The 24,406-nt window shown below is 34.1% G+C and overlaps 2 protein-coding genes across 2 annotated transcripts; both read right to left on the reverse strand.

Annotated features, from left to right (window-relative positions):
* Positions 1-3,008: 3,008 nt before the first annotated feature.
* LOC129235698 (MICOS complex subunit MIC10) lies at positions 3,009-4,591 on the reverse strand. The gene is made up of 2 exons (XM_054869689.1): positions 4,417-4,591; positions 3,009-3,214 (listed from the first exon to the last, which is right to left on the reverse strand). Exons 1-2 carry the CDS (start codon positions 4,499-4,501, stop codon positions 3,084-3,086), a joined length of 216 nt encoding a protein of 71 aa, XP_054725664.1. The 5' UTR covers positions 4,502-4,591; the 3' UTR covers positions 3,009-3,083.
* A 3,577-nt stretch (positions 4,592-8,168) lies between these two features.
* LOC129235699 (dolichyl-diphosphooligosaccharide--protein glycosyltransferase subunit STT3B) lies at positions 8,169-22,656 on the reverse strand. The gene is made up of 5 exons (XM_054869690.1): positions 21,117-22,656; positions 16,659-16,855; positions 13,611-14,081; positions 8,474-8,672; positions 8,169-8,416 (listed from the first exon to the last, which is right to left on the reverse strand). The coding sequence occupies exons 1-5, from the start codon at positions 22,509-22,511 to the stop codon at positions 8,345-8,347; spliced, it is 2,334 nt and encodes a 777-aa protein (XP_054725665.1). The 5' UTR covers positions 22,512-22,656; the 3' UTR covers positions 8,169-8,344.
* Positions 22,657-24,406: the final 1,750 nt, after the last annotated feature.

The following is a 24,406-nucleotide window of genomic DNA, read 5'->3' on the forward strand; positions in this document are numbered from 1 at the left end:
CTCATCTATGAATTGAAATGTCAATTTAAAGTGGAAAAGAAAACAAAACTCGCGGATATCGATAAAGGAAAGCCCTTACGCACATTTCGCACGAAGTTGACGAGCACTAGAAGTTAGGCAAACCGTTACTGTACAATGTAGATTTCATATTCCGGTAGGTGTTATGCCACTGATCTGTAAAACGTATGAGTTGCGTAAAAAGTATTACCACAATACATATCTACTGCTGAAGGAATCTGGTAAAAAACTATTCTCGACCACTCATTAAAAAGCCAGCAAGTGTCATAAAGATATATGAACTCTTACATGAAGGAGTGTTTAATGCAAGTGAATCCGGCCTCTACTGGAAAATGCTATAAGACAAGAAATACATATACGAGTATATGTCCATTCGTAAGCGAGAAGTAAGTGCACCAGGCCGAAAGGAGTCGAAGAAGGAAATAGATTTCTTGCTTGTGCGAATGCAGAAGGGGCAAAAAGAATAGGAAGTACATACATACAAGTGTATACAAATAGACAAATATGTAAAAGTTTATCTTGTTTTTTTTTTTAGAAAATAAAAAATATCTGATATTTTACATTTTAAAAGTACTTCTTTGTGCTTATATGAATTTTTAAATTTTGCAAAAAGGGCTAACAGTATATAATTCGCAGTATTGGACGTCGACTGTATTTAATTACAAAAAAAGTACGGAAAAATGTGAAGGCGAAAAAATCCAGATGGTAAAAAAGTTTTTTTCTAATGGCGATCGTCCCTCAGCAGGCAATAGCGAACCTCCGATTGTATTTCCGTCATAAAAAAAACTTCAATAAACCATTCGAGACCGCCACAAAGCTTTGGGTCCATCCATTTGAGAGGAGTAACTTCAAATTGGAAGATAAGCTCGACCAAATACCCAACAACAGCTGTAAACGCTAATTATAGTGAACTCTCTCGTAAGCGGACACCTAAGGGACACCTAAATTTTCCGCTTATCGGAGGTTTCCGCTTATGAGAAATGTGTAAAAAAAGTTAATAATATGTTTTGGGAAGGTAGTCCGCTCAAGCGAAAAAATTTAAAAAGAATGCTTAAGGATTTGTGGTATGTACTGAATAGAGTGTTCTCTTATCGCAGGTGTCCTATAGGAGAGAGTACACTGTAATTGGCGCTTACATCTTTTGTTCGGTGTTTGGGCGAGCTCCTCTCCCAATTTGATGGTGTCACCAATTAGCAGCAGTAGTCGGTTATCGATCACTTTTATTCTCAGTCGTCAATACTGTAATCCACAATAGATTACAACGACCGAGATTCCAATCGTCGAACATCCTCATATGCTTTTGCCTCCTCGACGCTCACTGTTGAAAGGAGCAAAAGGCAGCAAAGTACATACATAAGTATCATGATCTGGTGTGTTACGGCTTGTGAAATGTACAAAAAACAAAATCCATGCAGCAATTTATGCCTCTTCAATTGAGTTGCGTAATTCCCATTAAAAACGCCAACAAATGCTTTTTTTTTTGTGTTTTACAATAATCTGGAAATAAAAAGACGAAACATCTAGGAGTTATTTTTATGTCACGCTTCTGTGGACTTAAGAGGTTAGGGGTAGTCAGAATTTTCAAAAAATTGGAATTTTTTCCTAAACTTTCTTAAAGTATAAAATCTTAAAAATATTGTGTGAAAATTTCAAGTGAATCCGACAAATACTTTTCGAGTTATTCAACAATAAACTAAGGGCCCTCGGGCTCTCCGGAGCGTTCGGCAATAGCAAATCGATAGTTTGAAAACTGCTATGATGGCTGAAGAACTATTATATGGCCCAGGAGTAGATGAAACAGTGTAAGTAATTAAATAATTAGAATAACTGTACATAAATCGATGGCAAAACTTTAAATGCGTTTTTCTCAAAATATGTTTTTTGAACTGGTGATCATTGTAACTTAAAAACTGCTTGTAGATTTCAATAAAATTTATACTACTTTTGAAAAACATAAAAAACTCGTGCCTGATCGAAGGATATTTTTTCAAAAATTTCGATTTTTTTAACAATTAATTGTCGGTTTTTTTCTCGAAAATGTGAAAAATATTTCCTGAGGCCGCAGTTATGTTATGTTTTGAAAAAAAAATGTCCCATCCAAATTAATAAATATTTTAAAATATAATTTATAAATCAATTGAATCAATTAAATTTATTGAATGCATGTGTTTCATTTCAATTAAACTTAATTATTTCCCTTATACGGGTTCTTCGCAAATGCAATTCATCCAAGACTCGTCATTCTTGGAGTGGGTTTTGATTAACCACCCTCGGTGAGGTGATTTACCTACACGACCGGTGATTACACTACACTGACAGGGCAAAGGTACTGCTACAACAACAACAACAGGTGATTTACCCGTTAAAATTCCTCACATGCATCTTTCTTCCTGAATTAGGAGTAGTTCATGGCAGATGCATCCTGCCGAGAACCTGACCAAAGTATCGTACTTCGCGCAGTACAATTGAGGAAGCGAAAACGGTACCTTGACATTAATTGAAATAAAAATAAAAACACTTAAATACAAGTACGAGTATTTAACAAGCTTTATTGATGCGATGAATTTAAAGTGATTTTTCAAATGGCTTGTTAATTTGTATGAATGTGGAAATTCATCACTTGCGGAATGAAATACATTACGTAAATTAATTAAAAACACTGTATTACATTTATTGAATATATGTTATCAATTTAAAGAGGTTAATTGATTTTTTTTTTTACAATTTTTGTTCAATCTTCAAAAGAACACAAGCAAAAGTAAAAATGTAAAGTACGGATGGCGTAACAGCTATCAACTGTTTTCTTTTTTTCGAACATAATTTATCGTAATTTTTATATCATTCAATCATAGGTGTCGACTATTTTATTTGCAGTTCGATCGGCACCAATCTTTACAGGAATCAACTATGTTAAATTATTCGTCAAAATTGATTCAGCGGTTTTTGGGTCTTTTTTCAAAACCATCCTACTAATATGCAAATAAATGTCATTAATGTCTCGATTTTCCGACATAAAAAATCAGATTTGTTTTATTAATTTTCAGGCGATTTTCTTATGTATTAAACTAAAGGCTTAAATCTTTCTCGCATGATTTATAAGCTACGCCAATGCCAAAACCAGCTCCCATTATTGAAGGCCACGCTCTTCTTCTAAACATCAGAACAGATAAAGTCAATCCAAGAACAAGACCACTTGCTAAAAAGAAAATACGGTTATAGTTGTAAAAGCTGTTTGTAAACTTTATATGTAAGTATAAATAATGCAACTGATATGTATAGAGAATATTTGAAATATAGCGATTTTTGAAATTAGTATGCATGTGTTGTTGTACCGGTTTATCAAAACCTCGCCTAAGGATATTAGAACATCAGTTTTCACATCCTAGTGGAAGAATATAATCTAACGTTAGGTCAAAAAACAGTTAATGCGACGCTCATTCAGAAATGTTGAGTATATGGGAGCGATTCTGGGTAGGAAGAAGTTTGATCAACTACAATATCACGAGCTTAATTGAACCAGTGGTGTATGGGTTTCATCAAGCAGGCACCAGGCATCGTTGAATATCTACGTCTGCAATGAGCCCTTATTGGTCTTCGCCTGGGCCAGTCATAGCACGTGTGAGTTTTTGAAGAAGGGATGACGGAAGTATTTAAGGGTCACATCAGTCTGTTCGAAAATATAAAGGCTCATACGTCTCTGAGAAGTAAGTTAGCCACCAGTAGGTCGCTGATGGAGTGATTAATATGGTAAAATCCAAGGGTAAGGTTCTGGAATATTTCTGAACAGTCCTTAGTGCGACATTTTGGCAGAACTCTAGCTTCATTCGTTGTCTTCCACTTCCAATTGCAAGCTACTTATAGAGTGTTCCACGACAGTAACTTTAGATACTTGCAGTCGGAATTGTACTCCCATTATTTTTGCCTTAATTCTACGAATGCTGCTAGTTAATGCTCGGGGAGCTATGGCATTTACATTTGCGCACGGTGAATGGTTGATTGTGTGAAACTTATCGAAATGCACGCAAACAATTGCAATTGTTAGAAAATGGTGAGCAATGGAAGACAACACTTGAAGATGCTGCGTTTTACAGTCTGCCGCATTAAGTTCGCTATGATATTGGTAACTTTCTTGCCAGCATACCCGAAAAATTCAGAAAATGAAAACGTATTACCCATCTACGAAACGCTACAATTTGCCAATGCTGTGCATATTCACGCATTGATTTTGATTTGGAGAAACATTGTTGCTATTAGCCGGTAAATTTGCTTAACTCCATATTTGGCAACAAACTCGATAATTGAAATTTTGAGCAAACATGCGGAACAAATTTCTTAACAACTATAAATCTGACAGTGAGCAAGATAATATAAATATATTACATAAGCGCTAAATCTTACATCCTTTAACAACAACGTCCGTTAAGCATCGGTCCAAACGCCTGCCGAATTCATCTTCCGAGAAGTTAGATTTAGGAGCAGCCATTTCAAAAGTAATATTTATATTTCGAAACTGAATTCGCTTTTATATCCTAATTTATGTTATAATCTAAGACGGATTACAATAAGAATACAAAATAATTATCGATATCATCGAAATCGATGCCTTTCCAACTAATTTTTACTTTAGTCTGAAGCGAAATAATACTTAAAGCCTACATGCACTAGTCAAGTAGTTTGTCAAACCAACTTTTTTATTTTCCTAAAGACTACACAAGCTTAAGGGGGTCTTCTGGTCTCCAGCGAAAAAAAATCGATTTTTTTTTTGCATAATTTTGTTGTATGTGTATGCGAGAATACGCCACAGAAAGGATTTTTTGAAAATCGCATTTTTTCACATTTTTCTGGGCACCGAAGTGTACCCTCCTCCGGCCGTTTTATCATAAACTTTATCTTTAAACGCGTTTCTCCGAAAATCGTGTTTTTTAAGCATTTTGGTCACACTTTTCATAGTAGTTATACTCCGATTTCAATGGTTTTGGTCTTAAAAGGTTCGGAAAACTTACCGCTAAGTTTCCCCGTGTACGATTTTTGAAATTTTTTTTCATTCCATTTTTATAACCTTTTAAAGTTCAAAAAATGAGCAAAAAAAAATTTTTTTTGCAAATTCTTGCATAACTTTTGAAAAAAATTTAAAAAAAAAAATCTGTCACGGGAAAACTTAACCAGGGCAACTCTGAAGACAACGCATATCTAATTTTTGCTTTCTGATTACCCAGGTGGAAAAACCGTGACCAAAATGGAGACCTGTTTCGTTTGGAGGTGGACGTCTTCAGCGCCATTTCAAGGTCGCGGGTGTTAATTTTTTTCAAAGTCAAAACCATTTTTTAAAAGCCAAGACATGTACCTTTAAAATAAAAAAAAATTTTTTTTAAATATTCACAGGATTTGTCACAATCAATCCCCAAAAAAACCCTTCATTTCAGGGCCTCGAGACCAGAAGACCCCCTTAATATTTTAGTTTACTTTCGGCAATCGATAAAAAGCTGAAAGGCTGCTTTCAGATGCAAATTTTTTGTCAAGTGGGCAGAGTCCAAGCAAAGTAGGCAGGGAAGTAGCGAATCGAAAGCGGCTATTATATATTTTATCTGAAATCCTTGATTGCAAAATTTAAATTTTGGATTTTGTATCTTCAGTTAGCCTTGTATTCAAGAGTAATAGAATAAAAGTTTGCGTTTTCTGAATTTACTGTGACGTATTCGCTTAAGAATATACGAACAAAAGTTAGGAAAATTACTTTTTACAATTTAACAGACGGCACTTCGTTTTCATTGGTTTGTTTAATTTAAAAGTCATAAATCTTCAAAATATTGGCAAACTATTCACTGAATATTTACATATAAGTAATTTCTCTTCGTTCGATTTGTTTTGTATTATTCCAACTCATGAAACGTTTATCGGAAGATGCCACCTTCAGCTTCAGTACACAGTGGTAACTGTAAGTAAGTGAAATGATGATAGATTACGACAGTCGGATCTACGTAACCGGTACGACCCGGATTTATATCCGGCCAAGGAGTGTCACTTCAGCAGTATTCCCCGTACATGTTTGAGGAATGTTTACAAGGTTTGAATATAAGAAACCAAATTATGAGAATAACCTTGGCTACTACGTCATTGGGGATTTGACAGAAAGGCGCAAATGAAACGAAAATAAAATACAAAGTGAGGTTAGTTGAACACAATCAGTCGTTGTTCAGACAGCAACACAGTAATATGGGCTGTGGCTGCGTAGATTCTTTCGTACATGACCCACAGAATCAAAGTTTGCCGACCTCTATTGTAAACAAACTGTTGTCACATCTTCTGTAACGTTTGAAAATTAGCTGAGAGCCTGTGAAAAATCTGACACCTGCTGTATCCTCGTCACCGTGAGTAAATGTAAAATATAAAAGATTTCGGTTGTTCTTCTTGCAGGTCGCATGCTAGAGAATACAAGAATTATGGTTGACAAAACAGAAACCGAAACAACGCTGCTTGCAAGCATATAAACACGCGAAATTTATCTCAGGCAACATTGGGATTGAATGGGTAAAAACAAAATTTAAAATTGTTTACTACAAAAGAAGAAAATAAAAAAACCGCCGACTTGTATGTACTTTACTTCACCTCCAACAAAGGTAATGCCAGCTTTTCGCACAGAGGAGCAATAATTAATTTTTTTCACTTTCACATAGTAATTAAATTTTATCAAGTGTATTTAAAAAGTTCGTACTTTTAGAAAAAATTTCCTAATTTTAAAAGGTTTTAAAATTTTTATTCCGATTAATTATTTTCTGCAAAAGAAATAAACGTTCCGAAAATTTCCAAAATAGTTTCCAAGTATATCAAAATTGTAATCATACTGTTTACCTACCATTCCAACACTGTGACAATCGTTACAGACAGATCGTCCTGTAAGCCAAGGTAATTTATATTAACCATAAATATTACTCTAGAATCGATAATTTAATGCTCCATCAAGGCTCAGCTATTCCAAACATATTAAAAGCAATCCCATACGAACCGGCTATCACTTTGCTTAACAGTACGACGAGCATATCGCTTCTTTTCTTTACGTGTGAAGAAAAAGAGGAAAATTTAAACTCGTGTTTTACTGTTGCTTAACGCAATGAAGCCAGTGTAAACCTTTTCATATACGATGACAGATTTACCAAATCCCATTTTTTTAGTTATTTCCACGATAGTAAAATATATTACTCTTTGCTCTTGCTGCATTCTTAAAATTCGCATAATTTATTGATGTTTCGTTTTCCCGAACAAATATCATCTATTATACGGCAGCATTAAAGAAATATTGCCATACGCCCTACGTAAATGCTGCATATTTCATATGTGAAAAATTAAACCCTTCCGTAAATTATATATCGAAAATAATAAAATTGAACAATTCACTTCCGCTTTTTTGTAACAAATAAATTATTCCAGCGACAAATTTAACGACCTTGTGTACAAACATAAATTAATATCAGAATAAATGCCAAATTTTTACGGGTATGTATTGTATTTATACTAAAGATATAGTCTACCTGTTGAGTCCTATACCTGCTAGACCCTATAATTCTTTAGAAACAAGTTTACTAACTGTACGGATATGAGTGTAGCTTTATAGAAACCAAAACGAATCATAAAAATATATCGATCAACACGCAAACACAAGCTTGTAAAGTTTTCATCCGAAAATGAAAAAAAAAGAAAAAAAATAAGTACCGCACTAATTCATATACTCTGCGTTGTTAAAGAACGGAAGAATTTTTCAAATTGGTTCAACAATTTTTCTGCCTAAAAATTCGAATTCGAAATTCGAGTTCCGAATGGTAGTCATGCACGAACCCATTCGGCTACGACGGCCGCCTAGTAATATATATATACATATATAACAAATATAAATAACAATAATATTAAAAGCAACGAAAGAGAAGAAAATAAAAAATTTTCCATCTCGTGGTAGGTACCAGTCATTGTCGGAGGATAATAAACCCTAAAATTAAATTATCTTTTTTCTATGAACCGATTCTGATACAAATCTGATTCTGAATCCAATATATTGCCGTAATCCACGTACAAACTAACCGAGAAAACTCGCTGAAAATTCGTGTGAATAATAGTGATAGTTTTAGAAATTCTCGTGTTTAACAGACAAACAGACAACGTTTCTAAAAATGATCTTATTATATTCTGGTACACTTCCTATACAACAAAATTGTATTATTGTAATCAAATTATAAGATTTCATATTTCGCTAAAAGTGAGGTTTGTTTGGAAATGTGAACTTTTTATGGTGTATTTAAATATAATACAATCCACTTATATTAATTTGCATTTTTGGTTATTTCTTAGACCGTTTGCCTTTAATCACAGTTGGTCGACTTCTTATATATCCTTTACGGCGTTTGGAATTCTGCAAAACAAAAAAAGTTGTAAAAAAGAATTATAGATTCTTTACGAATTATCACACCTTTTTTGATATATAATTTGTTGGCGCTAATGTTCTTTCACTGAGTTTTAATGAAGGCCTGTTGAATTCGTACGGTTTCTTTACACGGTAAATTCGCACCAGCCAATGTTCAGTAGTATACGCTTCTTCAAGGTAAGTAAGATCAAAGTCCTTGTTTCCAATTATTGCGTTTCTCGTTCGATCATATCCTGCTGGGCCCCTAAAATTATAATCCAAATAAATTGTTGAGGTAAATTATTTAGAAACTAGAAATTCCATTAACGATTAACTTAGAAGGAAACTAAATGCATGTATATGTGTACGTGTATTTGTATATATATTACATAGGTATATATTAGTATGTACTATAGACTTAACCGTTAAGAACTGTAGTGAGTATGCAGTGCGTTTTAATAAAGCCAAATTTTTAGTCAAAAGCCCAAACTTCGCTATGTTTCATTTAACTCCGCTTCATCCGCATACATATCAATCCAGATTAAATAATCTATTGTAAAGGACTGTAGATTGCGTTTTTTTTCGTTTCAAAAAATTTAATTCTTAATATTTCTTTATGAAATGATAACTAATTAATAAATTTACGAGTGATCAGTTGGAAAAAGTTAATAATGGTTGAGTTAAGCTCAATTTCATTAAGGGGTTAGGCCACTCTAGGATTTTCAAAATATCGAAATTCTTTTTTTTGCTTAAAAGATGCTTTAAACTCTTTAGAATATAAAACAAAAAGTCCTATGCGTGAAAAAAATGTTTATCTCTAATATTTCGCACTTTTGCGCGAGCGCCTCTGACGTCTTTAACACGACTATTAGTTACGAATTGTTAGTCGTTGGAGCATGAGGAAATATCTCTCTTTTTGTTGAACATTGTCAAAAATATTAATTTTTTGAAATATTCGTGTGATTTTTTTCATTTATAATTTTTTTTTGATTTTTGCTTAATAATAGTGAAATTCTGAACATGATAAATAGAGTGAGTGATAAAAAAGTGTATACAGGTCATAAAGGTACAAAAGGATCGTTTGTTACAAGGCGTCGGAGCAACGTGAAAAAGCGAAGACCACTGAATCGATTTGAAGCTGAAAGTGATGTACCAGGTGTGAGTGCATCTGCTAAAAAATTAAAACAATCTGATGATGAATTTAATATTGACTATGCTGCTGGTTATTGCATTTTGAATTTTATAATGGTATTTTCAACAATAGCTCAATACATAAAGTGTAAAACGTGTGATGCAGATGTAACTTTTGAGCAAAAAAGTCCACGTGGGCTTGGTTTTAAGATAGTTATCGTATGCCCGAATTGCAATTATGTTGAGGTTCCAAGTTGTAAGTTTATTAATAAAGCCTACGAAATTAATCGACGAATTGTTTTAGCTATGAGAATACTTGGTATAGGGCTCAATGGCATAAAAAAATTCTGTGCTTTTATGGAGTTACCGCGACCTATTTTTCATTCTTTCTATGATAAAATAGTTAACTTGTTACACGTCGCAAGCACTGCTGTTAGAGATATTTCCATGAAGAAAGCAGCAGAAGAAGAGATAAATGAAAGCCGTGAAAAAGGTGAAGAAGGAGGAATTACAGTTTCTGGTGATGGCTCTTGGCGAAAAAGGGGATTCTCGTCTCTTTATGGCGTATCTTCTTTGATTGGATGGCACACGGGTAAAATTATCGATGTATCTGTCAAGTGTAAGTACTGTAAAGCTTGTGAGTACTGGGAAGTTAAAAAAAATACGACTGAGTATGAGCAATGGTACTTTAGCCACCAAGAAGAGTGCCAATGTAACCATGAAGGCTCAAGTGGTAAAATGGAAGTTGACTCTATTGTCGAAATGTTTGCCAGATCTGTATCATTGTATAATATTAAATATACCAACTACATCGGCGACGGTGATAGTAAAACGTTTAATTGGTGCCAAAATTTGTGTAATTGATTACCCGGCATTACTGCTAGCTATCTTATTTCTAATTCTAATTTCTTCTAATTTCTTATTCCTGCGAGAACATTTTGTTTTAATTTTTTCACATAAAGTCCTTTAGTACGCACCATTAGCGCGTTCACTGCGAGAACTCAACAAGATTTCGAATTCTTCTTTTTTTGGCCAGGAATGTGTTTTCTAAATTACTAAATTCAATTTTATTTTAGTGCTTTCTGTACTTAGTTCTAAGTTATCGTCTGTCTTAGTCAGTAACAACCTTTGAAGTTTATTGACTTTTTGAAAATACATAAATAAATAAAATAAATATAGCTGATTTTACCTATGAATAAATTGTTTAAAATGAGAAGACCATTTAAGTTAAGAAAAAGAAGCAACACTGACCTCGCTTGGTCGCAATAAAAAATATTAATGGTTTAAAACTGTTCTATGGCTCTAGCTCCTGGGCGATGCTACGGCTACTAACACGCCGGTCAACTCGATTATTTCTCTGATTTTATGTCAGGCCTCCTAGTGCGAGATGCATCTTTAACATCAAAAATGCCTGAATGTAATCGACGAAACCAAAGTTGCATATAACACTGCGTTACAAAAACCAACTTTTTTTCTGTCCTATGAACCAAATATAGAGGGGAGAAAAAATAAAAATACACGTGTATCGCGCTGAATCCCTGCAGGCAGACTCGTGGAAATGTTTTTATTATGTAAAATTAAAAAAAAAAAAAAATTTATCAATTCTCAGATTTTCTTGAATTTTAAGCGTGGATTTCCAACCCACCAGTGCTTTTTGTGTACATCGGAAGGTTGCAAAAGAGATCAGCATTACACTGAATTTAAGTGGAAGCCGCGAACATGCTACAAAGTACGCGTAGAAAGTATAATCTATCATTAGTGCAGCCATCGCAAATCATTTTGCCATTACTACACATTAAGCTCGGTGTCGTATCAAATTTTGTTAAAAAACTGGATCGTGAGGGCGAGGCGATTGCAAGTTTGCGCAATATTTTTCCGAAACTGAGCGGTGCAAAGATTCATGCAGGTATTTTTTAAACGAAGACTTTTAATATAGTAACTTTATTTTTTTAATGATGTATATAATTTAAGGTGTTTTCAGTGGTCCGCAGATAAAAAATAGTTGCAAGTTATGAATTTTAATCAAAATTGAATGCTATCGAACAACGTGCATGGAAAGGCACAGTTGCCGTTATTGAGCAGTTTCTTGGCAAAAAACAAGCTGACAATTATAAAAATATTGTTGCAGAAATGATTTCGGCATATGGCGAAATGGGTATATTAATGTCGCTAAAGATCCATTTCCTTCACAATCATTTAGATTGTTTCCCTGGTGATTTAGGAGCTTGTAGCGATGAACATGGCAAAAGGTTCCATCAGGACATTGCGGCTATTGAAAAGCGCTTTAAAGGACAAGACATTACGCATATGCTTGGCGAATACTGTTGGTCTATTTGTCGCGATACTGACACAAATGCTTACAAACGCAAAAATAAAAGACCTAAGTTTCTTTAAAAGCATTAAAATTTTTAATGTAACAATTTTGAATTTTAATATAATAAAATTAATAAAAAAATTCGGGGTTTTATATCTCTATTGTAATGCGGAGTGAAATACCTTTCTTTTGATACCCACATCAGCATATATCATGCAATTTTTTTTTTAATTTCGAACAGGTGGCAACCCTGTGAAACATTGTCAGTGACAACACCTAGGTGAAAAGTCTAGAAATGTGATACACTATCTGTGTGCCCAATTTCATTCAAATCCGTTAAGCTAATCCTGAGATCGTGGGGCTATACAGATATGCATACAAGAATTGCTCGTTTAAAGTTATAAAATACAAACAAAAAAAATTGTGACGTGTACATGAAAATCGCCGATACACGTGTATTTTTATTTTTTATCCCCTTTCCGAAAAAGTATATTTGGTTCATAGGACAGAATGTGTGTAACGCGGTGTAATTAGCTGCTATATTATCGGCACCATAAACACCAAGGCGCATCTATAGAAGGTGGTGTGATGAGAGTAGTTGGTTGCTTGTTCTTCAACTCGCCTTTAATTTTGAAATGTCAGAAAAACTGAATGACGAAAAGTTGTTCTTGTGCTGTAAATGTGCGACAAAATAATTGCATCTATTTGTCATTCATTCCATTCTTCTATTCTCTTTCCCTTGACAGTTCTAATTTGAAAAATTTTGTTGTTGCTCGAATGCTACCACCTTGAATAGATTTGCCTTGATAAACACCATTCACAGTTTCAGCGACCTGGCTTGCATTTCGTCCTTATCAAAGAAAAAATGTAAAATGCACCGAATTTTCACTTTGTTGACTTCCATTATAAACATCCTGTAACTCACAACTGAATGGAATAACACAGCAAAAGAATTTTTTAGTGTGAAATAAAATTTAAATTGTTTGATCGATATTTTACGAGATCCATCCATCACTACAGCCGTCTACAGAGACAATAATGCATTTTTTTTCTTTAAACTAAAAGTATAAAAGCCTGCATAAAATAACTCGTTGAAAAATAAAGATTAATGCAAATGCATTCGACTAATGAAAAAAAAAATTCGAAGTCAACTTTAGGTGGCCCACTTGGGGGAACTTCGACTCAGATACAACCTTATTTAGCAAAATAAATAACACAGGTGGAGAAACCACAAAATGTTAAAGGAATGTCGATCAATGGGATAGACAAATCGCGTGGACCGAGGTCCACGATACAGTGTCGTAAAACGTATTAAGAACAAAACTTGGCACTTACACTTCTGTTAGTTGTTTGGCCGAGCTCCTCCTCCTATTTGTGGTATCCGTTTTTATGTTGTTCCACAAATGGAGGGACCTACAGTTTTAAGCTGACTCAGAACGGCAGACATTTTTTATGAGGAGTTTTTTCATGACAATAAATAAAACTCATTATTGGAACTTTTGCAATTTTTCTATAATTAAATTTTTTCGTAAACTTTGGTATGTCAAATAGATTGCAAATTTATCAGCTTTCATTGCTGAAAGTTCTTACAAGTAACCTTAGTTCTTAATTTGCTTAAACTCAGTCTTGTGGATCGTGGTGTATCGACGTGTGATTTACTATTTCAAAGTGGTCATATCAACAATACACTTAAACACACATACATATGCCATATATAGAAAAATAATTAGTTTTCATACACAAACACTTTTAACTTACCTGTAATCAAGTCTAAGCTCTCCAAATCGGTAATAACTAAGCTTATACATGAGGCAGTTAAGAAGGGCGGGTGCACCTTCTGAGTCTATCCGAAACTCTCCCCTGTCAGTGAAGTAATCACTTTCTTTGATATCTTTCGGATGTTCTCCCTCTGCTATTCGTACCATCCACAAAAATTTATTAATATCGTCGCCGGAGTAACCAATAACTCCACCGAATATGACAAGCACATAATCAACATCCAATGACGTCATTATTTCATAAGATTTTTCCTCTGTAGATGACATTGCTTTTCCTACTAAAGCTATATGACTATTATTCCAAGTATTATTGTCAACCAACGTTGTTCTGTTTGCCATTCCAGCTATTTGATATCCATAATCCCACCATGACATAATTCGAGCATTGTCTGCCGTATTTTGTGAAAGCCAATAATAAGCCTCACGGAAGTCATCTAATATATTACGAGACCTGCAAATAAAAATAAAACTCAGATTAAACCACTAATAATCACAGTGTTATATATAAATATTAAAGATAAAAGGCTCCGCGTATTTGAAAGGAGTTTCGGAAATGCAGCGACTGCAGAACAAAACGAATGAAGTTACATATGTTAGACTCACTCACTTCAATCAGCATGGAAGTTAGATAATGTATTCCAGATTAGTGAGCATACTCCTTTTTTTAACCAACTAGGAACCCTTAAAGTCTTTCGAGTAGCGCTTGTAGTCTTTCATATTTTTAACGAATAAAAGTTATAAACCAAATTTCTAGTGTAGAGAACGAAGTCTTTCGAGTAGCGCTTTAGGAATGCTAAATTGGAATAGGCTCTAGGAAACACACAATTTACAATTTAATAACGAAAGTAAAACCTGAATCTAATAAGACTCCTATACCCAAAAACTCCATAACTGTTGAAAGTTCGAAATTTAAGGCCGAATAATGTGAAGGGATACGATTATGAGATTTTGAGAGGGTCATATAATACTATTTTTTTATATTCAGTGACATTTTTTTCTGACGCTCCACTCTGTTAGATTATTTAAATGATTTTGCAGTGAAAAAACACTAAAGTTTCTATATAGTTTCCAGTCATACAGAAACCACGAAATCAGGCAACGGATTATGAGGGAGCAACAAAAAATATCGGCAATTTGAAAACGTCTTTTGATTACACTCCTAATAAAGATGTGCTTCTTCTCTTAGGTGGCAAATTGAGATGTCTTGTCGGTTTGATGGCTCTTCTAAGGCACTGTATACATCGCCGAAAAGATCGACTTGGGGGACGAGATTGTGGAGATCTACAAAAAAGTGAAGCTTTTGAAGTGGAAAGGAAGCGTACACAAAAAGGCCGAGAGATTAAAAATCCAGCAAAACTTCTCCTCCCGAGTATGAAACCTCTTAAGAGACATAGAAGACCCCTTGAAAAGTGAAGTTAGCAAGCCAAAGTGGAGCGGAAGTACTTATGTGGCTAAATACGCTTAATAAATAGCTCACAACGAATGGACCGTGAAAACGCTAATACAGCTAATAAAGCGTAGCTAAACGTGTTCGGTTAAATCGAACGCCATTATCATAAAGAAGGCAGGCGATATGTCATACAGCGACAGGCTAAAATTGAGATCTAAACAAACAAGGAAAGCAGGTAAAAATTTTCAAAGGAGTTTGAGTTCAAGTTCATGTTCATGAACATAAAGCACTGAGCTTGGAAATGGAGCAAAAATAAGGGCACTATTTTTATTTGATGGTCCTGGATTGTTCGTTGTACCTGTTCCCTGGATTTTTTCCATAAGTCCACCAAAAAAGCCTACGTTTAAAATATTTCCAGTTGGTCCATTCAAGATTTAACTCCATATAATTAACAAAAGCCTTATATGCTGAAACACCGATCAAATTAGAAAATTAGGCAATCGACCATTGTCTTGTTTGGCGTGTACATGTGTACTGCGCTACTAGTCGGTCCAATGCATCAAACCTGCTTCAGTCATATGATGTATAAATGTGGAGATTTATAGATATGATGTATAATTTAAGTTTTCTTTTATTATTATTGAATTTTTTTATCAAGTATGCATTTTTAGATTGTTCAAAGATTAGTACGCGTAGTCGTAGTAAAAAAAAAAGAGTGTAGGAACTAAGCAATAAAATATTATTTGCATATAAATTTGAAATTTACTTTATATTGGTCAATTAAATAGGCGAAATATTTGTTTGATTTTATTGCTAAGAAAAACCCTTGCAGTTACATGCTGTGCAACAAGGATGATAGAGTACCAGGTTTGCTATTTAGCTATGGTGAAAAAGAAAATTGCGAGCGGAACTTTGGCTGCCCCGTCGCTTGGGCATTCTGCACGATCATTTCACACACTCATCCAATCAGATAGCAACGCGGCAAAATGAGCGATACTGTGTTCATAAATCTTCGTATACCACTAACACAATCTTATTGCCAGCCGAAATCTGCACGATCATTTCACACATATTCACACACTCGTCCAATCAGTCCTTTTTCATACGGCAACGAAGTGTCATTGGTTGATTTTTTTCGTAAACCACCAACACAATGACAGCTGTAGAAAATATGTAAGCAATTTTAAACCCTGGAAGTTGATATTTGAAAAAAAACGAATCGAGTGCAATACCTTCTCCAATTATAGGAAAATAAAAACAATAATAGAATGAATAGGCAAACCAACGCTTCGCACTTAAATTCAAACTTGAAATAATGAAACCGATACTATAAGTAAATAGAATGCCACACATATTAGGGGTTTCACGAGACAACTACAATAATTTTTATAGTACGGGATTGTAACAGCTATTACGGATGGTTCCGCACAATTTGGCACGGTTGGTCACCTTAGGTAAGATTCAATTAAGGAGTAATTGAAGTTTCCATGCGAAATGGTAAGAGACAAATTAAATTTTGCAAATGCTAGAACTAGAAATGTGTCCAAGTTCATTTATGTATACATAATAATATACATATGTACATATACATAAATAATACAAATACATGAATAGAATTTTCAAAAGAAATGAACTTACCCGTCTTGGTTGTTATGAAAGGCAAGAACAATGGATGGGCTTGAATAAGCGTTACTTGTAACCCATGTACAATGTACTGCAAACATCATCAGTATCATTAAAATGGCGAGAATAATAACGCTTTTCAGGTTAGAGCCAATTCCACCTCGTGCCTCATGTTGTGAATCATGTTTTGGACGAAACTTTATTTTTCCAGCCTGAAAAAAATTGTGAGTTCAAACATAAGTTAAGTAAGGCAAAAAGATATAAAAATATATCATTTTTATAGATTTACTGATTAAAATGAATGATTTACTTATAAAAATACACTGCATATGAGTCACAGCAATAGTAACCACACCTTCAGCTGATAAAAGTAATAGTACTCGTATGCTATCAACTAATCGACAAATGCCTATTCAATTATTTAAATTGGCAGGGTAAAAAATACTGTTCTATATTAACATCAAATAGCAACGGATTTATTGTAGCAATGGACTAACAAACACTTTATTTTTTTTTAACTTTATGTTTGCTTTTTTAACTGAAGATAGTAAATTTTTCATTTATGCCGTTTTCTCGATTTCATGGATTTCATGCCAAGTGATCAAAATATTTTGGAAATTATCGTTCGTTCTTTTCAAAATTGGCTTACTTGTAGGCTTGAGTATAAAAAGGAGTGAACTGCAATAATTTAAAACAAAATTTAATAATATTTTTGACTTATTCAATATTGAAAATTTTGGTAGTTTTTAAAGACTTCGGTTCCTTTAACCATTTTTATAATTTTGTTTTTTAATTTAATATCAAATATAATTTTTTTTTTTGTGGTAAAAATTATATTTTAGTAAATACTAAATATATACATACATAAATACTATTTTTGTAAATACTAAATCTTAAAATTATTAAATTTTCTTCCACATTTTTTCAGTTTACTCCTTATTATTGTAAAACTCTCAATAACACGGAAATTATTGGATAAATTAGTTAAAAATTCCTTATTATCTGCATTCAAATACACCTTTGCACATAGCAACATGGCTTTTATCCTGGTAGATCTACTTCTATGAACTTCGCCGTTTTCTCTAATTTTACATTAAATAGGTTTCAGGTGGATGTTCTATATACTAATTTAGTTAAGGCACAAACCATAAGTTATGCACTTGCCACTTGAAGTCCACTAATTTGTTTTTAATTGGCTTGAATCGTATCCGAAGAACAGAAAGCTAGTTGTTAAAAGTGGCACAGTTGTCATTTATTCCTATTGCTTTATCAATCTTCATCAACGATATCGTAGAAACTTTTAAGTATTTACTATAATACGCCGGCGACCTAAACCTAAATCATTTCGTTAGAAGTTTTTAAGATTACGTAAATATACGAAAAGATATCTATCGCCTTATCTCGTGGTGTAGCAACAGTTGATTATCGCTAAACTATTATAAATGTAAATAACATCATAACGTTTTCACCTTACCTCTGCTCAATTATGTTCAACTAACTGTATAATACGCATGCTAATTTTAACCGCGCTAATACGGATAAAGGCTTAGGATTTTATCACGCTCAAAATTAAGCTTCAATTATCATTCCCGCTGCCAGCTCTAAAATCGGATTTATCAAACAGAACTCCCAAGAGAACCATTGACCCGCTGACCCTAAAAATAACTTTTCATGCCTACTGAAATCTCTGATGGTACCGAGTTCATCGCTCATTGCGATAATTTGAAGGGAATTAAAAAAGAATTCACTAAATTTGCTCTTCGTCAAATGTTCCTCTGTTGTTGAATTTTGAATTTACTGAGCCTTTCAAATAGAAGAAAAAATCTTAGTATTATAAAGGACAACATGGATGAACTATTACTTCTTTAGTTTTTTAATATTCCACCCAGACCTCGAAGAGCTAAATACATATTTTACATAAAATATCATGGAACAAGTTATGGCTTCAATGAATCGATTAAAAAATTTATATCGCTGCTTAATGTTATTTCCAAAATATTTTAACAATTAAATTCTAGTACATGTAAGCCTAAACATTAAGTATACATATGTTATGTGGAGTTCTACGGCTCTCTAAGCAAGCCTACAAATAAACCAATTTTCGAAAGAATAAACGAAAATACCCAAAATTTCATCAAAACTTTCTACTTTTTAATCAGAATTTTTCAGCGTACTCAGTTTTATAGCCCAAAGTGCAAGTTTCAAGTGACTACAAAATACGATTCATTTCTGACATTTTTTGTTGACGAGACTAGGCTTCTGCTTCGATATTAACAAATTCGAGCATGTACTTTGTACATTCTGGTTTTGAAATATTTTGTACAAAATTTGAAATATAAAAATTGAGTTAAAGTTTTCGAGAAACATTTTAACTGGTTATACTATTGGGTTGGTAAATAAGTAATTGCGGATTTCACTCATCGATGGCTTCAGTTAAATTTTTAGGTTTGCAGACTTAGTTAAAATGTAAAACACATTTTGTTATTTGATAGATAATCAATTCGGATCGTCACAGTACAACACGTGAGATTGCAGAGAAACTTCATGTATCACATACATGCACTGAAAATCACTTAAAACAAATTGGCTATGTTCAAAAACTCGATACATGAGTTCCTCACGAGCGCTAAAAAAAAAAAACACTTTTTTTTTTTAATTTTTTACAGAAATATGGCTTAAGATACTTTAATAAAATCAGTTGCATGTTATTGTACATCTTTTCAATAAGTTTTTAAAAAATATTAATAATAAAGTATTGACAAATAAGCCCATGACAGAGTTTTTTTTGGAGATATGTTTTTCGAGAGGTGCTCTGCGGTGCCAATCGGCATTCGTCGTAGAATCATCTGAAACTAAAAAAGTCGATTTTTTCAGTTAAAGTATGACGTAATGCTCCCCCCTACATTAATAAAAATTTTTTTTTTCATTTTTGTAGTTTTGGTGGCAAAAAAACGTAAAACGAGCATTTTTGGCGAAAAATTTCGCCATATTTGTAAGTGAAAAACCACCTTAAAAACAGTGTAGGGGGGAGGTATTTTTGATTTAGAAAACGTGTGCCAAATTTGAAAAGAATCGGTTGAATAGTTTCGGAGTTGTGATTGGCACCGACTTTTAAGAAGTCGTTTCGGGAAAAACGCGTTTGAAAAAATGACTCTGAGAAATTATCGATGCTCCGCATTCGAGGTAGAGTGCCTACAAAGGCTATAACTTTGAGAGTTCTGCTCCGATCCACTTAAAATTTTGACACAACATTCTTGAAATGATTTACTATAAGATGAGTGAAGAAAAAAAATTTCGATTTTGTGAATTGTCTTTGATTTTCAAAAAAAAAAATCGGAATTACTTAATTGCCAACCCAATATATTACTTTGAACAGAAAGATTCTTATTCATTTTTGTCACAGTAGGAGTTCAGTTCAGTTTATATGCATTCTTGACATCATAACGTTAAATTTAACTTTTGTCGAAAATTGCTTCTGACGTTCACACTACATTAAAATGTTGAGTGCACTCAAAGATGATAGATTACCAGGTTGGCTTGTTGTTGTTGTAGCAGCATAAACATTCCCCATACTTACATACGGTGAATGCTGCTGGAGTGACAGTCCTTGGCCGGATATAAATCCGGGTCGTTTCGGTAACGTAGAACCGACTGTCGTGGAAACGACACCAGGTTGGCCTTCAGCTATGGTGAAAAACGAAATTGAGCGAGCAACTTCGGCTGCCATGTCACCAGGTACTCGGCAGCAGAATTCTGCCCGCTCATTTCACACAATTAGTCGTTGTTAAGACCATAGATGACTAGACGCGAAACTCTTTTTTTCGTGAGCGCTGTCAAAATGCCCATTTTTTACAACTTTCATCAGCGATGCCCCACCGGAGGAGACACTAATTGGGTATTTTTTAAATACAAATTGGAAAATTTCAGCTTCCACATTTAGTTTGGGTGCTCGGTTCCCCAGTAGGCTTACATCACCCATATACACAACATATGTACAATAAAAGAAGCACAATTAGTATGAACTACATAAATAAACAAAAAATTAAAAAATTAAGATTTAAATGAAATTATCCATAAATGAAACATAAAAATTATGAAGATGAAAATATTATTGTAGGGAAATACATATATATATATATATACATAATTATATAAATACATATAACATAAACTGGGCAACAAAACCTAATTTGTAGGACAACAACAACCTTTAATTTTATATAACTTAAAAAGAGTTAACAACAATATGTGTGTAAAATATCTCAAACTAACGAGACTACTACTCATTCATTTGAATTATCTACGGTTTTAACCCAAAGTGCAAAATATTTACATATATACATATTTACATAACGATATACGTATTAACATAGACCTACTTTTCAATAGGATTACTTAAGTATGTGAATTATAGATATTATTATTTGTGTATTAATTAGTTATGTGAAATAATAAGTGTAAAATGTGTCTTACTTTATCGTAAAGATTTCTTTTCTCCACATTGTTGTCATCATGATCCTCCGCATTAGATGAAATTGCTCCTGGTATAGAAGTTTTTGAAGTGTTATCTTCTTTAAGGAATACTTCCAATATGGTAGAAAATGCGATACCCGCTAGTACACAAACGACCGGAGTAAGCGTTAACATTAAACGAACCATAACACCAGCAAAGTAAACTGCACTAATGGCATATAATATCACGAAGACACGTTCGTCATTCAAGTGTTTAACGCAGTACCAAATTCCAACAGGGAACGAACACACAAGTATGTGCAAATCGAAGAAAAATGAAAACCAAGTTGTTGGCTGATGCTCTGATACTGATGCAATTATAGGTATATGTATCTTAGCATATCCTGTGTCCCAAAGCGAATAAAAACGACCACTCCATGGTGCAATTACCCCTAACGCAGTCAACGAAACTACGCCAACAAATACGATAATTGCAGCTACAACGCTTCCAAACAAAAACACTTTACGAAATTCATTCCGAGACAGGACGCTTTGCAAATGCCGCAACACAGCTACAATGAGCAGTAGGACAAACACACCTATAGCGGCCATATGTTCGCTCGTGCGTATGGGTTGAAAACCAACAAAAGGTATTTGCATCGATAATAATAAACCCAGAATATAGAAGGTTGAATAACTGGTCAAAAGTCTTGGGGAATAGCGTCCCATAATTAGTAGCAAAAATACGTGAAGTGGTATTAAATTAATGATGAACACGTATCCACCCCATGCAGACACCATATAAAAATATGATACTGCGGTAGCAGCTGCCCAAAACATGGACCCAGTTTTTATTGATCGCACCCATAAAAAGTATGTAAACTGAAGTGCGAATATTGCTATGCCTTCATTATCATAGGAACCCGCTACCGACCGGCTTATATATCCCGGTACAATGGCAATGAAACTTGCAGCAAAAAGACCGGCTCCTTCAGACCACAATTCACTAGTGAGTAAATACGTTGATATTGATGTTAACCCACTAAATACTGGTGCCAAGAACACACAAATATCCCGAATATGAATAGGTATGTTCAAAGAATGTAATACATAGTGAATTCCACCGGAAGTTATCATCAATCCTGGATACACTGTTCCACCAACTATTCTTCCCAGAGGATACCATGCACGTTCATCGAACCAATTTAAAAACTTGTAAAATCCATGTTGTACCATATAAGCAGTAGCACGGTAATTGAACCAAGGATCAAACTCATGAATTATGGATTCAAAACGAATTACAGCAAATAGTCGAGATGAAAAACCTGCCAGCCACGCAATCAAGAGAATAGTGAACGTTATCAAACTGCTGAACCCAACAGATTTGCGCCACATAACTTTTGAAGGTTGATTCATAATGGAAAAAATTGAATCTCCGTAGATTCGCGGACTACGAATTTTATTTCCACTTGCTACAATTCACAATCTTTAGAAAAGGTACACGTAGGAACACATTATTCGATACGATGTCAAGTCGATACTTTTACAATTCGATACTGAAATTTTTTACTTGTTATGCCACGTTCTCACCACAATTCGCAAATTATTCTGTTTCCGCGGCGCATTCATGATTCAATTTGGCACCCAAGGCGAATTGAGCACCTTAGGTGGCGCCTTTGAAAAACATTTTTTTTCTCGCGATTTTTACAAGTCTGACGTCAACTGCCTTTCCGATACAAAACAACCGAACAAAAAAAAAGGAGAAAATATAAATGTTTGTGAAAATTTAGTGAATGGCTTGGTAATATTGTGATTTGTGAAATGTAAACTAATCACAACGGAGTGATATCTTTTAAATTATGAAAGCACAATTTAAAACCTCTAAGTGCAGTTTGTTTGGTACCTCCCTTTGTTACATTTGTTGTAGCAGTTCACTACCTCTGCTTGTCCTTTGCTTATTATTATTATTATTATTTGCTGTTAATTCAGCGTTGGAAAAATAAAGCTTTTAATGAATTTTATAGCGAAAATTTTGTTACTTTGTTCTCTCCTATTTCCAACAATAAGAAAAAATGCAAGCAAATGACCGGCCGGCAAAAAGGTCCCAACAAAAGTTAATACGACAATTCAGAGCATTAGTGCAACTGCAACTTCTGCAAGCAATTTACTTCAATTATATTTTATTGGACGAGTGTGTAAATACATGAGAAATGTACGGGCAGAATTCGTCTGCCGAATACTCGGTGGAGTGGCAGCCGAAGTTGCTCCCACATTTTTGTTTTTCACCTTACCGGATTGGTCAAACCTGTTAATCTGTCATCCTTGCCGCAGATCAATACCCATAGGCTGTTATCGAACAATCTTTCGGGAAAATCCATGGCAGAGAATGCCATCGAAAAGGTACAAATTTCCATATTTTGTTAGATATGCGGGCAGGCTTATGTCCATTGCAGCCTCTTATAATAACTTCCAAGCTCGTTGAGGAGTGTTTTACTGTGAGTGAGAACAAAAAACAGTATATTGTTGGGCTACGTATCAGATTATGAAGGTTATGATGGTAACGAAAAGGTGGGCTGCCTAGCAAAATTAAGCTATATCTCGTTGCTTTTGAATAGTGTGTCACTGCGCCAAAATATACACAATGCACATAAAGGGCATGAGCGCGCGAAATTATATAAGGAAAAGCCACTCGAGATTTTCAACACATTCCCAGAAGCTGTGCAAACTGTTCAAACAAAGATTGCTCATCGAGCAGCAGGCGATTCCGGAAAAGTGCCTAAAGTAAGTAGCAGATAAAGATTGCCATGACACAGATTGAGCGTAGTGGGGTCCTAGTGATGCGGTGGTTAAAGATAAAATTTTAGCTAATAAAATAAAATATTCTCGAACAATAATCAGTCCAGCAACACATTCATAGTTTTAGATGTTAATGTTATCAGAGGGAAAGTCCAAGAAACATGCTGTTTTTAAATTTACATATTGCATTTCGCGCAAGATAATAAGCTGAGTTGTGTATTGCGGTCTCAGAGACCTGATAAATATCGTTACTTGCTTAATTATTCGGTAAACTGAAGATATCGCCATATCAATTCTATTATCAACGCTTCGAAAACTACACGCTTCGTGACCAGCACATCTTAAAAACTATGCAATCAACCCACTAGAACTAAATGCCGCTTTGAGTATATATGTAGTAAATAAAACAAAAATCTATAAACTATACAAACTAATGAGAACGAAGTACCATGTTATATTGTGAAAGCAAGAATTATAAAAAAATGTTTGGTAGTTTCTATTGCTAGACCACTCGT

Source organism: Anastrepha obliqua, chromosome 1 (genome assembly GCF_027943255.1).
Source record: "Anastrepha obliqua isolate idAnaObli1 chromosome 1, idAnaObli1_1.0, whole genome shotgun sequence".
NCBI lineage: Eukaryota > Metazoa > Arthropoda > Insecta > Diptera > Tephritidae > Anastrepha > Anastrepha obliqua.

Bases quoted from the DNA above. Each gene is read 5' to 3' on its own strand.
- LOC129235698 (XM_054869689.1), bottom strand. From the start codon at position 4,501: ATGGCTGCTCCTAAATCTAACTTCTCGGAAGATGAATTCGGCAGGCGT. The intron at 3,215-4,416 runs GTAAGATTTAGC...TTTTCTTTTTAG, and splicing joins GGACGTTGTTGTTAAAGGAT to CAAGTGGTCTTGTTCTTGGA.
- LOC129235699 (XM_054869690.1), bottom strand. From the start codon at position 22,511: ATGAATCAACCTTCAAAAGTTATGTGGCGCAAATCTGTTGGGTTCAGC. The intron at 16,856-21,116 runs GTAAGACACATT...AATTTTTTTCAG, and splicing joins AAAGAAATCTTTACGATAAA to GCTGGAAAAATAAAGTTTCG. The intron at 14,082-16,658 runs GTAAGTTCATTT...TTTTATTTGCAG, and splicing joins TTTCATAACAACCAAGACGG to GTCTCGTAATATATTAGATG.